Below are 16,963 nucleotides of genomic sequence, written 5' to 3'. Positions count from 1 at the left end.
GACATGTCTCTGGTTCTCTGCAGAATTAATCTGAGTAGAGAACAGCTTATATAGTTGAGACCCAGGATCAGCCCAATTTCAAGAACACATAAGCTGGATTTAGCACAGCAGATATCATAAATCAACATGGTAAGCTGTACCCATGCTGGCCTAGTAAAATCTAAGTGCAGATAACTTGAGCGAGCTGGTATTTCAGCTCAGGGCAGGCACTGTCAGGGGAGTTTGGGCCCCATATGTTTCTATCTCCACATCTGCAGTCCATTCTCTAGAATATTTTCTACCTGAATTTTTGCATGATCCTGGATATTTCATATACACATCTAATTTCCACTAACCAGGTCGCAAAAGGCCAGTTACTGCCACCATCCCTGAACGTTATCGGTGCAGTTGCACACCTTAGCAATGTGGCATGGAAGAAAACTCCTTGGTTTGCACCTTCAGAGGAGCAGTTCTAATAAAAATGCTGCACTTTGGGGTAGGTCTTTTTTTTGCACACCTTTGCAAAGGCCAGGATGGATTCCAAGGCCAGGACCTTGACACTGCCTTTATTCTGAAATAAAATAGAAATTAAGCGTTTTTGTGCCTGGAAGGTATTTGGGTAAAAAAGTGGTGCTAGCGAGGCGAACATCAACTCTATCATATCGAAAGAGGAAATGAAACTGCTGCTGCAGAACCCAGGGTACCCTGCCTCTTCACTTCCACAGCTTGACGGGGAGAGCAGTATCAGATTTAAGAAGGTCCTGACACCATCTGCAGCCCATTGGGCCCCCTCACTCACACAGCCCTCCTGACCTGCCCCAGCACAGTGAGCCCAAATCACCCTACTCTCCTTGCGTGTGACCCTGCTTTCCTCACACACCCTTGGAGAAGAAAGGCGATGGTAACATCCAATACAAAGGTTTCTAATACTGTGCCAGCTGGTAGAACATGCAACCTGATGGCTGCAATATTGCTGTAATATCGTTGCCCCTCAGATGCCTGTTATCCCTCTGATACATCATACTGGTACACTCATAATGGAGTGGACAGCAAGGTTTCTACTGCTGCTTCTGCCCCCTAACACCCTCTGATCTGTCAGCTGACCTCTGAAAACACATTAAATTTTATCTAGCTGTGCATATTGCACTAAGGCTAGCAATGGTACATTTTATTTGCTCTATAAGCACTTAATTCAAAACAAACTCAGCTATTGCTCAGGTATTGCTAGGCAGCTAGGTATAGCATTAAGACACTTGATATTTGGTCTTAGAAACTCAAAAGAAAACGAGCTCTGAACAACAGCAATCCTCTTTAGATTTCTTTCTATATATTACTATGATGCTAATAGTGGAAGGGTAAAAACCCACTATCTAAAAAAATCATAAAAGCAAAATTATTTCCCAAGAAGACAAGCTATGCAGAAAACAAAGGAATGTGATACTTGTAATATTTTGCTTAAATCCACCAAGAGCTTGTTTCAGGTAGCGTGATAACTTAGCAACAACAGTTTTCTCCAAAGAGATGAAAATACTCTGATAAATATCTTTAATTTTCTCTTGCCTTGAAGTCATAATTGGTGCATCGACTCAGCATTCTCGCATTTCAGTGCATGCAGAAGACAATAAGGCCACTTTTATTTTAAAAAAGAAGAAGAACAAAAAAGAAAACAGAACAGTATAACCTATGATCATTTTCACCACTTGTATTCACAGTAACAAAGTCACACTTGACTCTTAAGGGCTAGTGTACTTTTTTAATCCCAAAGCTTCATTGCATCTCTGCAAAAAAGGCAGATTTTCTCAGCTGTCACTTTCCTATTTTAAGGAAAAAAGTTGTTGCAGTTTCATGTGGCTACACTCCTCAGTCTGCACAATCCTACACACAGCAAAGTGAGGAGCAAAGCATTCGACTGCTCTGACAAACGTACTGTCATCAGGTATGATGCACTCTCAATGTGACATGAACCAACACACCGAAAAGCGGTGCTGCGCAGCGACTGCTATGAGCTACCACATCTCTGCTACCACACGCTGCCAGAAAGCTTGAAAAATTAAGAGGGGGGATGAGCCAGGACACAGACACTTGCACTACTCCTCTCACAAGGCTTTGGACATGAGCCTTGCTGGGCCAAGAGCTGAGAAAAGCATTCCTCTGCCTTCTTGCTGGGCTGCAGGACAGCCCAGCGGCAGGACCTCATCCGTAATGCGAAGATGCCCCTGGTCCTTTCTTTTCTGTGAAAATGCAGCAGCAAATTCCAGTTCGATCCCACCTGAGCAGGTGGGAAGGAGCATTGCAGCAGCCCCCACGCTTGGCAGGGGGCTGAAGAGCCTGGTGTGCAAGGAGGGGCTGGGAGAGCAGAGTCTGTTCGGCCCTGAGAAGGCAGGGTAAAGGGGAAACCTTTTTGTTGTCTACGGCTATTGTGCTCAGAGGACAAAAGGAAGGTGGAGCCAGACTCTTCTCAGAAGTGACTGTGAAGCCTCATCTAAGTGTTTCTGCTCCGGCAGGGGGATTGGACTAGATGATTTCTTGAGGTCCCTTTCAATCCCTAACATTCTGTGGTTCTGTGTGATTCTGTGTAACAGGGATAGGGCAAGAGTCAATGAACATCAGCTGGAACATCATAAATTCTGGTTTGACATTAGGAAAAAAAAATTACCGGAGTGATCAAGTACTGGAATGGGGCTTAAAGAAGCTGTAGGATCTCAGTCCTCAGAGGTGTTCCAGGCTTGATCAGATACAGACAAGAGGGACCTGATCTGATCAGACCTGCTCTGAGCAGGGGATGAGACTAGACTGCCACAAGTCCCTTCCAACCTACATTATTTTATAATTCCGAGGATACATGATGCTCCATAAATAAACTGTTTCGAATTATTCCAGATGTATTTGTGTGTGTGCATCTATTTAATGCATACACTCATAAGCTAAGCAGAAACTTGCCTGTTTCTGTATTCCCCTGCAACATGCACACTTTCTCACAAGTCACCAGCCAGAGGAGATGGTGAACAAGGCTGGCCAGCACTCTTCAGAAACATGCATCAGTGATCACAGAGGGAGAAAACAGAAAGCGATTTCTCCCTTCGAGGGAGAAACAAGAAAGAGCTGAAGTACTGTCCCAAGAAGAGAGGTTTGAAACACAAAGATATGTTTCCCTGAGGTACATAATCCTAAATGAGAAATTCTACTGCAAAGGAGAGGAAGGCTCCTGTGCAAATCTGCAGTTCAGGTCAATACTCATAAAATTAGGAAAAAATAAGATAATTCTATTATTATAATTTAAGCTCACTCAGATTTGTTTGGTTGGTTTGTTTGTTTTTCCTTCAGTGCAAAACCAACACAAATAAATAAAAAAACTTTAAAAGTTTCCCCCCAAAGAGATTCACCATTCTTTGGTCAGCTATAGATGAGATACACATTATTAAGCTCTGAAGCTTCATTGTTCAGAAAGTCAGTGGAAACTTTTGTCCGGCTCTTCTAAAGTAGGCTGAAAAAAAGTCTCAGAAAATGTATTTAAGAAGTTAACTAAGGGATGTAACAGGACTTTTGTGCCCATGAAACCCTTGTGCGATCCTTTTGGCTAAGCACAAAAGGACTATGAAGTCACTAAAAGAATCACCTTCTGACATGGCCATGTACAGCACAGACATAAAGTAAAATAGCTTGTTCTAAATGAGAACTAGAAATATAACAAAAGTTATTCATTAATAGTTTATCATTCTCCTTTTCGCATTTTTAAAAGGAAAAACATTTCATTCACTTGTGGGCTTCACTGAGTGATAGTCTACTATCGTGAAATGTCTAGGAAAAACAGAGATAAAGAGGATGTAAATCAGAGTAGCCTTATGGGGATCATCTATTATTTGATCTTAGAAAGGAAGTAGCTAGTTTCAAAATGTTTTTCGAAGGATTTTTTATTTTTTTAACCAAAATGAAATTTAAAAATATGTATTTTATTTGAAGGACAAACCTTTCACCTCCTGGTATTTTATCAGTATGCAGAGAGACAAAACACAAGAGGAAGAAAGGGGCTGCTAAAAGGAGTTGTTAGCAAAAATAAACAGCAATAAGTAACACTTTCATCACATTTTTGGGCATTTGGTTTGCTTGTTTGTGGGTTTTTTCGGTTGGTAGGTTGTGGGGTTTTTTGTTTGTGTTTTTTGTGTGTGTATATTGTTGTCATTGTTGTTGTTTTCTTTTCTTATTATTATCTAATTGTTACGTACACAGAACAAGGAGCTCTGGTAGGCAGTGACGATGAAGAGGAAGCCATGCTGCCTTTCAAGCACGTCTTAAAGTTCAGCAAATCTAAAAATTGCCCAAATATTCAGAAATCTTTTTAGTACCGATGGGTGAATGAAGACAAAGAACAATATAGCGATGTAGTCAAAAAGAGGGGGCACTTAGCAAGTCTTGGAAGCCATTTCCTTCATGCACAAAGAGGCCTTATTACTGTAAAGGCTGCCTTATTATTTGCACAGTTTCCAGCAGGAACAGAGCAAGAGCTATAAATTAAAGGAAAAATGACAACGAAGCCAGCTTATGACATAAATTTAAAACTACCTTAGCCCTTGAGTTATTTTAAACTTTTTTGATTAGCCAAATATACTTTCAAACAAAAACTCAGTTTTCCTGTTGAACCTGACAGACACTGCCTGATACTTTACCTTTCAGTCTGACAATAGTGTTGGGAAGGAAAGAGTCCACGTATTAATACAAAACCCACCCCTTAAGACAGTCACTTCCTTCTCCTTGAGATTCAGGTCAAGAATGCCATTTTTAAGACCTAAATTGGGGATATTTTCACAACCAGAGTTTACTGAAAGAGTAGACAACAAATGGGAACAGTTCCAATCCGAATGTGGTGTAAGCAGTTGTGCGCATGAGAGTCTGGATGTAGCAGAGATGTAAAATACATTTCATTTGGATATAAGCAGTAACATAAGTAATATGATGAACAAGTACAAAAACAAATAAATGATTGCAACAGAGCAAATCTAGGAAAAAAAAAGTATTGAGACCTTGAAGAAACTAACAGATGAAAGTCAACGTATTTACTAAACCACAGGAGCACATTTTGTTCCATGGAGAAGATAAAATAGCAGGAGAACGTAAACCAAAATCTACATTGGAATCACCTTCTTATTTGCTCCAGCTAGTTATCCGACAGTCGCATGCACTGAAAGCTAAACTGGTAGAAACTGCAAACTAATTCCATATTTACAACTACTTGCTGAGCAAATTCCGCCTCACTTGGAATCGGCTCCAGCTTCTTGCATCACCGTATCATTTGGCCCAGTTCCAAAGAAATGCTGTTTAGTTTTATAAGTGATCCAGAAAACTCTGACTGGGAGGTGGACTGGAATTCCTTATTGAATACTTTTCAACACAATCCTGTTCACAGCTGCTTTGTTTGCAAGTAAATGCCTGGTGCATCTCTATTTACATTGGTTTAAGCTTGAGTCTAAAGTTCAGTGTAAAGATATATGGCCCTATAAGTAAGACAACTTAGAATAAAAATCAGTATCTTTCTAAGGAAGACTTAAACATCGAAAGTATCTGCTACAGAATCTAGTATATGGTATTTTTTGTACATACACGATCATGGTGCATTTGCTTCTAAGTGCTTCCTAAATTCACACAGTGTATGTTAAATGTTTTTTTAACATAATGCTTTGGAAAGAATGGACTTCCCATGTACATTTTTAAAAGACTTGGCCAGAATAATTTTAACTGTAGTCATTCACCAAGGTGAATTTTGAGAGAGGCCCCATCCATCAATGCCAAACTAAATCAGTATGAAAAATACATCAGAAAAAAAAAAAAAAGCAGAAGCTATAGAGTGACATAATTTGCTCTCCTCACACTTTCAAAGTGTTTGGGGTTTTCTACATCACTGCTTTGTAAAGACTTCATTCTGCAAGCTTCCCTCTGCGAAGCTGTAAGAGCGACACTTCTTGTAAGAAGTCAGCTGTGAGTTTTTGTGAAGCTATGAGAAGATTTAAGTAGCTAGGCATACCAATCAGAACATAGTTTTGGAAAAGGTTCCCTGAGGAGGTTATGAGTAGAGTTCAATTCCTGATGGTCCTCAAGCAAGCTAAAGCATTCAAGTTAAAACTTGAAGATAACAGAAAATGCATAGTGACATCTACATAGAGGTTTCTAAATTACTGTAAACACTAGACTCCAAAATGTCATAAAATTCCTTTAATAGCTTTTTAATTGTATGGTTGCTTTCATGGAAGAAAGGTTTAAATAAGGAGCTATAAGGAGCTATAACCAAAGCAAAAAATTAGATCTCCGAAGGCAATACTTCTAGGGAAGAACTCCTTAAACAAGAGGACTAATGCTTCAGTCAATTAAAAATTAAAAGAGCATTGATTCATTTTCCTCTTTGTGGCTAAAACTTGAAAATTTTGTTAAACCTTGCTTTTGCTAGAATACATCAAATTTACTCTTGGTTTAATTGAATCTGGGACAAGGTGGGATCTCAGTAGGAAATGGAGCAGTGAAAACACGAGGCGGATGAGCAGGTCAGATGGACAAGCTCCCAGCACGCCTACACCCTCAAACCCTGTGAGAGTCTCTGCAGTTTTGTCACCCCCTGTGCCAAGGACAAGCGAAGGACTGGGAACTGCAAATCCCAGAACTAAACAGGCAAGTTTCTCTCTGCAAGCATCCCACAGTATCATTTCAGCAAGCAGCAAGTCAGAGAATACACCTTGTGATCCTGGAAACGGGGTAACCACATGAAAGAGGAGACCAAAGGGTAACCCACAGCAGAAGTCCCTGCAACACTGTCTTCTTAATCGAAACTAGTTCTGGTTACAAAAAACACTATCACAAGAATAATGCAGAAAGGCTACTTAATATAAATCTTATTCTGTTCTGTTTTGACTTGACAGACTGAAAACCAAAACAAAACAAGACGTGATTTTCCTAAAAGCCTTTGAGCAGTGTGACTGCTTGTATGATTGTATTTTGGAGTGTTACTCAGTTAATCAGTATGCATAAGTACCATTTTACAGGCACTAAACAAAATGTGCATGTGCAGAGATGCTTAAAGATGTGCTCAGAAACATTACAGGCTTTTTAGCCTTCCAAAATTAAAAAAAATACCTTGAAAATCCTTCAACAAAGCTTGTAAAAATAGTGGAGTAGAAAAAAAACAAACCCAAACCCACAATATTTTATAATAAGTGAACATTTCCTATTTGAGAGTCAACTGAACTTTGCCCACTTGAAATTCAAAGTATTATATCCATAACTTACAATTAGCAATGGAAATGTAGAAATAATGTATGCCATTACTATAACGTACTCAGCTATTTTGGAATTGTAATGAAATCAGGGGTTTGCCAGATGTAATGTACCGCAACATATTAAGTTAAGGAATTTAACATGTTATAATCTTCGCAGTATACAGAAATAAAAAGGAATTTAATGCAGATCAGAGAGATCATATATGCTCCTTTAATTTATTTGTCCTTATTTTTTTACTTTTTTTTTTTTCTGTACAAAGAATTTAAATAACATGATTAGTTAGCTTAAGTTATTTTGCTCCTTTTAACTTGACCCCTTCCCACACACAACCATGTCTATTACAAGCAGAGTAGTAGTTCATGCAGACCCGGGCCTCTTAAAGAAATAAATGTGAATGCAGGTGAATCCCCAACTAATAATGTACTGGCAATCCAAAAATACAAGAGACAATATTTTATTGGTGGCCCTTATGTCCAGTGTTGTTTTCCCACATGGCCTTTTCCCTTCCAGGCACTTACGTGCTACAACGAGGACAAGCCCCTAGAAATATGGATGTATTTCCATCTATAATTTCTTCAATACTTAAAAAAAAAAAAAAAAAAAAATCTTCCCCACTCTTGTTTACCACGTCTCATCAGCTGTGAAATTGATATGAATATAAAGTGGCACTTTAAGCCACGAATGTCAGTGTGTGGCTTTAAGTTTTCACGCCTGTTAGACTGTGGTTTGTTGAATTTAACACTCCTTATGGCTCCTGTAAAAAGCACAGGGGTTTGGTAATGGAGATAGCTTTCAACCCAGTACCTTTCAACTGTAAAACCTGATGCAAATCAGAAGGATCAAAGATGATGGTAAGGAAATGGTTGGTTTTGTTGCATCTGTAATTGCACTGAGCTATCTGGAAGCACTTTTAGATACAGTTTACGATTTTGTAGCCAATTTCAAGGCAAGTTCTACTGTAGAAATTGAATCAGAAACCTTGAACATCTAGCTACTACAGTTGTATAACAGGATTATGCCTTGCTCTTCATGCCTTTTTCAACTGCAGGAACTGAATTTCTCTACCTAGAGTAAACTAAGAAACTTCAGATATTGCACACTAATTTCCCACATGGATAAGTACAATTCATGTCCTGATAAAGCTTTCTCTGGATTCTTTACAAGCACTTCCCCATAACTAGTGTTTGATATTTGTTAAATACCGCCACAAACTTAGAGCCAGTCAATAGGAATGAAGTTCTATGCATAGTTGAGAGGAATTATGCTGTAAAATCTGGCTTCATTAGAAGAGACTGTAATCAAAGCAAAAGGACCTGCACTCAAATACTTAATGTGATGTAGTGACTGAGCAGCAATTTTCCATCCTACCTAGCCCAATGTGTGGTAGTCCACACAGCAAAGCCATGGTGGTCTATCAGTACTACAAAACCCATGGAAAAGATAACCCTCAGCACGTGAAACTTCTCTCAGTATCCAGTGATCTGGAAAAAACAGGCATCTGCTCTCCTGGTTACTTATTTAAAATCAGAAAAGTAGACTACGAGACCAATAAAGTTAATTAGTAGATGAAGATGAACTAATATTGCTATATTGGAAAGTAATGCATTATTTACATGATGGTTCCAGTAGCGTTTTAGGAGGCTACATCATTAAACATCTAATGAACCTGCCTAGCAGGAACAGCCTTATTCTAAGTGGCATAGGAAGGGACTGACCATATTCATCCATAACATCAAGTCTGGGTATAGCTCACGGATACTTCTGGTTTTTGTTTGATAATTTTTGCTCATGTTTCAGAAAATAAATCATTCCAGCTGCACTCATTATCACTCATGGAAATGAGCAGTTAAATACATACAGTTCTTTTTTATAGCGTTTTTTTATCTTATAGATAATCTGACAGCTAGTTGCCAGTGCTACAATATAATTTGCCTCACCATTGTTTTCACAAAACTACTATTTAAAACTAAGTACAGGCACTGAACATGCAGTAATCTCCAGAAAAATGTACATTGGCATATCTATCCTAGTCCAAATGGAGATAATTTCTATAAAGAAATAGGTGAAGAGAAGGGGACAAGGGGGCAAAGTAATGTTAACCAATGCATTATTGCCAGGTAGCTTTTCTTTTTCATGATAATCAAAGAGGATGAACGACTTATTTCCTAGGTAAGTATCAGCAAAAATAGGAAATATAGATACAGGGCTATCCTGATACATTTTGCTTTGTCCATTCCTGCTTCACTGCCATGATTTGCAAAATACGGTTTTCAATGTTCAGAAATAATTAATCAATAAAATGAGCTGGAGAAATGTAGCAGAAAAGAAAAAATCCAAATCAAAATACAAAGATAATTTAGCTTTTAATCATTAGCAAATTTATGCTCTTCCTTGAAAATAAATGAAGTGTATAGATACATTTATTTTCAACACAAAAATATTTGTATTTAACATTAACAGTGGCTCAGTTTCACTGAGTACAACCCCAGCACAAAACTTCCTTCAGCTCTTTTGTCTCTTGCCTGTACTTGGAGAAGCTGGACATGGAAAAGATAGGTAGATATCTATAGTAAAGCAAAACTGTTCCCAGTAGTACAATATATTCTTAACTGCTCTGCCCACCCTAGTTTTAAATCATTTGTATAATGACAGTTCCATAAATTCCTGGACACATAAGATGGAGACATCAACATTTTTCAGTTAATGTTAAACAAAACTATAAAATATTTTTCAATAAATATCTCATTATCAAGACAATTTCTTTTAAGTTTTGTTTCCAATTAACCAATCTAAAAAAATTAAAGCAGCTAAAAATATTACATAAAATAGATGGAAGAGTAACGCCATTTTTCATTGGTTTATGTTTACAAAGGTTTACATTTCCAAGGAATATGTTAGTGGTTTAATTAGCTGAAACAATACAGTAAGAGTATATATCATTCTAACGATACACTCGACCTACCAATTCAGCCATTAATTTAATATGTTAATAATAATTATGAAAGTAATTTTTCTAGCTGACTCTTTCTTAGCAACTCTGTTTCCTGTCTTTTTACAAATAAAGGGAACATTTTTTACTCCAGATTGTATGAGTAGAGATGCAAAACGGTTAAGAAATTTATAATAGTAACTTAAGAGAAACAGAAATGTGAAGTATGGTTTTAAACCTTCACTCTTGCAAGGAATGTTCCCTACCCACCTGCCACGACTCTCAGAAGATCTACCATGAGAGCAGTAATAGCTAAACCAGAAAATTCCTTTGCTCTAGCATGCTTGCAAAATGCAGCTGAAACAAGGAACTGGCAAGACGAAGTCCCAGAAGCTGAAGATTTACAGAGATGTTTCTTAATAGCCTAGTGTGCCTGCCTACTTACCCTGCTGCCACTGCGTGCCAAGAGAACATCCCATGCTTATGCGATTATGAGTTCTCCTGACCACCTAGACAGATGTTTTTGCAAAAGACACTTGATTTCCCTGTAGGCTTGTCCACTACGGCACAGCAGCTCTTCAAACACCTCCCATCACTGCAACCGTGTTGACCATGAAGAAGGTGGGAAGGACACAGAAGCAACACGTCACTGGCTGTACAACCAGCCAGGGAGACGTTTGATCTGCTGGAGTGAGCATGTGTTCCGGGAGCTAAACTGGAGTACGTCTCCAATACAATGCAGGACCAGGACAGTATAACAACATGCACTTGGTGACCCTGAGAACTGGAATGACGGAGAAAATTCAAAGAACAGAGTCAGGAGTTTAGGCATTAAAATCAAAATAATCTGTTTTAAATTGAGAAGGTAACAGCTTGGAAGTGCCTTAAGGAAAGAATAAGGGAGGAAGCTTCAGGTACACTAGAAGTGACCAGTGTTAAAACATACAAATAATACAGAAGTATTATACAGAGGTATTACACAAGAGGATATTACTGCTGCCTATAAAAATATGAAAAGAATAAGCAGAGGAAGAAAGAGAAGCACTTAAGCTGCAAGGCAATAAGGCAGTGGATCTCAAAAATGAAACATCCAGAAGAAAATCTAAGCCAGAAATATAATAAGACGGTTCACAAGCACTATAATAGTGTGGCCCAGGAAGAGCTTTCTATGCAGAAAAGCAGAGGGAGGTTTCCAGAGTGTATAAACCAGGTCAGATTCTTTAGGAAAGGGGCAGTGCTAATAGATGCCTACGGCAGATACAATCTGGACTCAGTGGTCAAATTGATGCCTGTAGTCTTTTCAAGCAACAGAAGCAAATGGTGAGGAAGTAGAGGGATTGGGGGACAGTGTTTCCTCTTTAGCAAAGCACCAACGGAAGACAAGATAATGGCTCTGGAGTATATGTGTTTAATGCACAGCTTCTTCTCTTAGCTCATTAAAACAAACAAGCAAAAAACCCCATAACTTGCTATTCACAATTTTTCACTGCTGCCCACTCCCAGGTTAAAATGGGATCCTTTTTTTCCTCGAGCTTTAGTAACGCAAGCACAAAAGAATTTCAAAGCGATTTCTGTCTGCAAAAGTTCATGTTTCTTTGCTCTCCCACACACTACAAGTTCTTAATCTTCTGCTGAGGCACAGAGGATGCTGCAAACATCCGATGCCCAGAATCCCCAAAGCCAACAGGGAGAAAGACAACAGCATGCCAGGGTGCGCCAGCCATCGCAAGCTGCTCTGGCTTAGCGAGTGACATCTGAACAGTCAGATTTAAAAACTATGCTCTAAATCAGTCCAACACAACTCAGCAGAATTCCCAGTCACTATGAAAAAACAGTAAATCTGCATAGTATAGCTGGATGGTGCAGTAAGGAACTTAATGTTGAAGAACCAACTGAATTTTCTTGTTAAAACTAGTATTTACATTGCCTCCAGCATTCCCCTGTAAGAATAAGAACCGTATTATCTTTTTAAGTTCCTGAAGAACTTGTACCAACTATGTACAATCTGAAGGAACCTTTTCCGCAATAGACTGAGTTCATCTCAACATCAAACGCACAGGGTGCACTCACATCTCTTTCATATTCCAAAAAATAAAACCCGCTTGAAGACTAACAAATTGGTCAGCAATTTGTGATTTCAGACAACTCTTTTAAATGTTCCTCAGGTGCACAGGGGTGCTAATTAGAATGAAAAATGTTCAGAAGATCATTACATAAAACAAACATGGAGAGAACCTAAAACTTCCCAGGAAAGTCTACAGCAGTTGAATGTTTCTGACATTGCTGAAACTCATTCACCATAAAGTCCAGTGCCCCAAACTGTCATAATGATTTGCATTTATCTAACTATACTGCCTTGTAACTTCCAGCTTTCAGTAAATATAACTACTACTGCCAAAATTGGATCAAGATGCCATGGTTTTTAAATCTACTCACAAAAGCTAAAATTTGAGCTTTGTATTTGATACCTTCCCTAATAACATACAATTGTGTTCCATGATGCTTTAGATAATTTGCAGTGAGAGCAGAGTGTAAGGTGTTTTATTCCCTATGCCTCTCCTTAATCCTGTTTTTTCAGTGCTTCAAGCCCTGTTCTTCTCTTCTGCTCATGTTGCAATTTTTTTTTAAGAACTGCAGGATATGAGGCAAAGATAGTTTGAACTTTCCTCCCTACCTGTTTGGATTGGGGTACTATCCCTAATCTGTTCCCCACCAGCTTTTCGCATTCCTGAGAGGATTTTTTAGGTCTGCCATGAAGAAACCTAAAGGCTGCTGCTGAGGCTCCTCAGCATTCATGAATGCTGTCCTGCTTTTTCTCCTCTTCCTCAATGGTTTTTAGTTATTAGTTATAACTAGGGAGATTGTTACTCTGGTTTTCCTAGTCTAACTTCCTCTGATAACCTAGTATGGGTTAGCAAGATTTATTGACCTGTAAGACAACTTTATAAAACCCCTTTAAAGCCTTGCTTCTAGTTTTCTTCGTTTTCTATTGTATAGCCCATTGATCAAGAATGAAATTCTACTGAAAAATCAATAGCTGGAACCGGTTTTACAATTTCAAATATAAAGGTGCCATTAATAACTTCATAATTAGACATGTAGGACATGCATGGTTGCACTGAAATGTTTAAAGAAGAACGTGAATACTGAATAGAGTAAGTATTAATAACAGCCTTGACATCAGCTTCAGGCATAAAAAAGTATTCACAAAGCAAAGAGACACCATGTAATTTCTCTTGCCTATCCATAACTCCTTTTCCTCCCGAACCCACCACTTCAGCGCCAGAGACTCCAGCAAAAGCAATTAAACATGCATTCAGTTTTGTACAATGGATTGACCCAACTTTTGCATCACAGATATATCTGCATCTAATTTCTGTCATTACAGTTTAACAGCGTAATGACCTCTAAAGGCAGAAACATCAGTTTCTTTCCTTTCATGCATGTTGATCTGTTTCTATTTAGGTATCTTTGCATGCTTCCCTTGGTACATCTCCCACCCACATTTACTGCTTTCTCTTGGTCCTTTGTTTGCAAGCCTCCCCACCCTCCTCCCAGGATGTACTTCTAGCAGCTGGGTTCTCTCCTACACAGATCATCCCTACTTATACTGTGAAATAGTAAGCTAACCACATAGACATAAATGAGGCTACACTGAAAGGAAAAAATCCATTTGCTATTAAAAAAAACCCATCTCCACTGCAAACACTCATTTTGATGCCTTTGATTTAATGATGTATACTTTCACAGATGCACATAAACCAATACTAAAAGGCAGAGCTATTAGAGAAAAGTAGTTTTCATACTTAAAGGTGTATTAGTGCACACTTGCAAGATTCTAATGTGATTAAAAATCTTTCACCACAATAGTGCTTACATAATAATGCTTAAATATTTAAAAGCACAACACTATTCCAGAACAATTTAGAAAAAAAAATACAGACACATTCTTAAAAATATTTTTCTCATTGAGCACATTTCCGCAGTCTGACCCTTTTTGAAAAGCTTGACTAATTGTTCATCTATCTACAGAAAAGTACATGTTTATATAGTAATTCATACCCTCTAGACAGTACCTAAGTATTTGAGGACAGTATAGAAAAGCACAGTTTAAAGAGTTTCCATCTGCCTCTCTCATTGTTATAGATAAAGAAAATGGCATCAAAGTGTACCAAAGGTGCAAATGCTCTGAATTTTTGTACTAATTTTTTCACCAGAGAGATAACTTAGGAAATGTTTTTCTAACACCAGTCACTTCATATTTGCAAAGTTCAAGCTATTTCCTTCTAACTCAGCATCTCATGTGGAGATGGTGCATTCATCTCCATCACTTCTCACAGGTCACTCCAGCTCTGGGAACCCAGGCCTCCTGCCACATAACCTTGCCATACATCTGCTGCACACACATACACCTAGATTCTTCTTCTCTCTTTGTAAATCTTTTGACTGCCTTACAAGTCTGACTGCTTTTTATACTGCTGTTTCCCCACCATAAATTAACTACAAGGGACAAAATCAGACCTTGCTTTATTCATAGCAAGTTTCATTTCAACATACAATTTCAAATTCTTACCATGGTCTGTAAGTTCAGACATGCAGAGCTGACTTGATGTCTCACTTCCACTTGGTTCATCATGTCCTAAGGACACACAGTTGTGTGCAATGACTGGCTGAGAACGAGTTAGGGGTTTTGAAGTCTGGTCATCAGATTCCTTAGTCAAACGAAGCAGCATGGAGAAACAGGTACAGTTAGAGCTTTCACAGCAGGATCACAACACAATGGTTGCCCTGATCTACACAACTGCTGGGACTTGTATTAAGCAAACACTAAAAAATACCTCCTAACTTTTTTGTAAATGATCCGTAGTGAATCAGCCATAAGCAGAGACAGATTTAACATATTATTTTCTCCAGACACAATGGTAAATAGAAACTAGACTGTATGTGAAAGAAAATATAGAATACAAAGCAGTAACCAAAATCTCATTATTTCTGCGATGCTTTCACTGTTTCCAAACTGACACTGTTCTCTTCTGTTGTAGAATGCCTAAAATCAAAGGACAGCTTATACCGGGAGTCATTCCAAGACTTCATTCTTACTAAAATGTCAGTTGAAATGTTAATAGTCTTAACTAATCAAATGAAAAGAACCCATAGCCATGCCAAATGAGTGTTTAAAGAATTACAATTCTAAACTTATCTTGAAAATTAATGCATTTTGAACTCTGATGCCATGCAGACTGTCAGTAAGTAAACTTCAGAGAGCAGATTTAGATTTAAGTGCGACTTAATAAAATAAAATTGTGCAATTATTACAGTTTTTCGAATCACAGCTGAATAACCAAATGCACTTTCTTTCATGACAGACCCACAGGTTCAGCTACACAGTCCAGACTTCGATGCACTTCCAAATTATTAGTTTTAGAACAGGACTGTGCCTCTAGTGCTAAAGAAAGTATGAAAGAAAAAAGTGTTGTACACTGAATGTGCACAACTGAGGCCCTTGAAATAAAAGCCCGTACTTACATGTAGGACGTTGACATTCAGATGCTGAAAATTACGGGACCTGAATTCTTGCATTCTTTTGATATTTTCTTGATATTTTTCTTCTGCCAGCTGTCTGTAAATACAGAATACTTGTGTTTAGGATGTGATATCAGTGGTTGCACAAAGGGATCTTCTAGAAACACCTGTGGAAAAGCAAATTCTATAATCAGACTGCCATGATGCCAAACGTTCATGGCATCTATTCAAGTAAGGTTAGTTTTAGTGAACAAAGAGATTTCAGGTCTAATTTCCAAACACTATTATACTTTTCTTTCACAACTTGCATAATATAATTGAGAAGCAGTAAGTTATTATTCCCATTATTTTTTCTTCTTCTGAAGATCTTGAATACTTTGGACTTCATTCTGCTATGTAGTCCAAGAACCTTTCAGCTGAAGACAGGCCTGCAACACGCGTGTGCTATCAACACTTCACCTGGGGAAGAGTTGGTAACTGCATTTTTCTGTACATGACTATATAAGCCAGGTGCTCCATTAAGTAGCTCTTCCAGTTTCCATTACTACATTCCCTTCCCATTAATCTCTAGGTTGCACTGCTGCCAGTAGATCTCCAGTCTGAGAAGGTACTGGTTTTGCACTGTTTCAAACACTTTCAGTGAGAGGCAGACGGCAACAACCCCGAGCTGACTATAGATCCATTTTAAAGATTCATTACTAAGAATAAGATTTGAAGATTAATATGTTGCCTTTATATTACTTTTTTTCCCTGGGGAAAAAAACTTGAAAATCTAAATAAAAAACACTAAAGTACAAGAAAGTAAAAGGATAAAACACAAACTAGAACTATCCTGCAATTAGTTTTAATTCCTAATCTCCATTCATTTTTCAAAAGTGAGAGAGACAGACTTCTTGTTTATAAATTTCATATAAGCACAAAAATTGACCTACCATATTATTGAAAACACCATGCATAAGAGGTGTTATAGAGCGGCTTCAATTCAAGGAAATTTTTTAAAAATGAGAATAAATTTACAGTCCATCTCTATTATGGAATGCGATGGTAAGCATCAGACAGACGCATGTTGATCAGACATATTTTCCAAAAGGAGATGAAAACCTTCAGTTTTTTGTTCATAGCTTTTAGGTGTGGGCATCACAAGTTCACACAAATAATGCTAGGATGTGATTTTACTGAGCATTTTCACTCAACTGCAATTGCTATTGACTTGCAGATATATGTAGCTGTGGAGTTTCTGAGGCCATAAATTCAGCCTTCATGTCACCTTGC

General features: G+C 38.2%; 1 protein-coding gene across 11 annotated transcripts in view; it reads right to left on the bottom strand.

Moving 5' to 3' along the window:
• NEK11 (NIMA related kinase 11) overlaps positions 1–16,963 on the bottom strand; it is a 92,225-nt gene that overhangs the window by 28,763 nt on the left and 46,499 nt on the right. For all 11 annotated transcript variants that reach the window (XR_010470153.1, XM_065051696.1, XM_065051695.1 and 8 more), the window contains 2 exons: positions 15,695–15,788; positions 14,742–14,880 (listed from right to left, as the gene is read on the bottom strand). Coding sequence is in view for 10 of the 11 variants with exons in the window: in XM_065051696.1 (XP_064907768.1) it covers positions 14,742–14,880; positions 15,695–15,788 (233 nt within the window). In the remaining variant the exon portion in view is untranslated. The remainder of the gene's footprint in view (positions 1–14,741; positions 14,881–15,694; positions 15,789–16,963) is intronic.

Source organism: Columba livia, chromosome 2 (assembly GCF_036013475.1).
Source record: "Columba livia isolate bColLiv1 breed racing homer chromosome 2, bColLiv1.pat.W.v2, whole genome shotgun sequence".
NCBI lineage: Eukaryota > Metazoa > Chordata > Aves > Columbiformes > Columbidae > Columba > Columba livia.
Note: the sequence above shows the minus strand (reverse complement) of the source record. Positions and strands in the feature narration are given on the sequence as shown.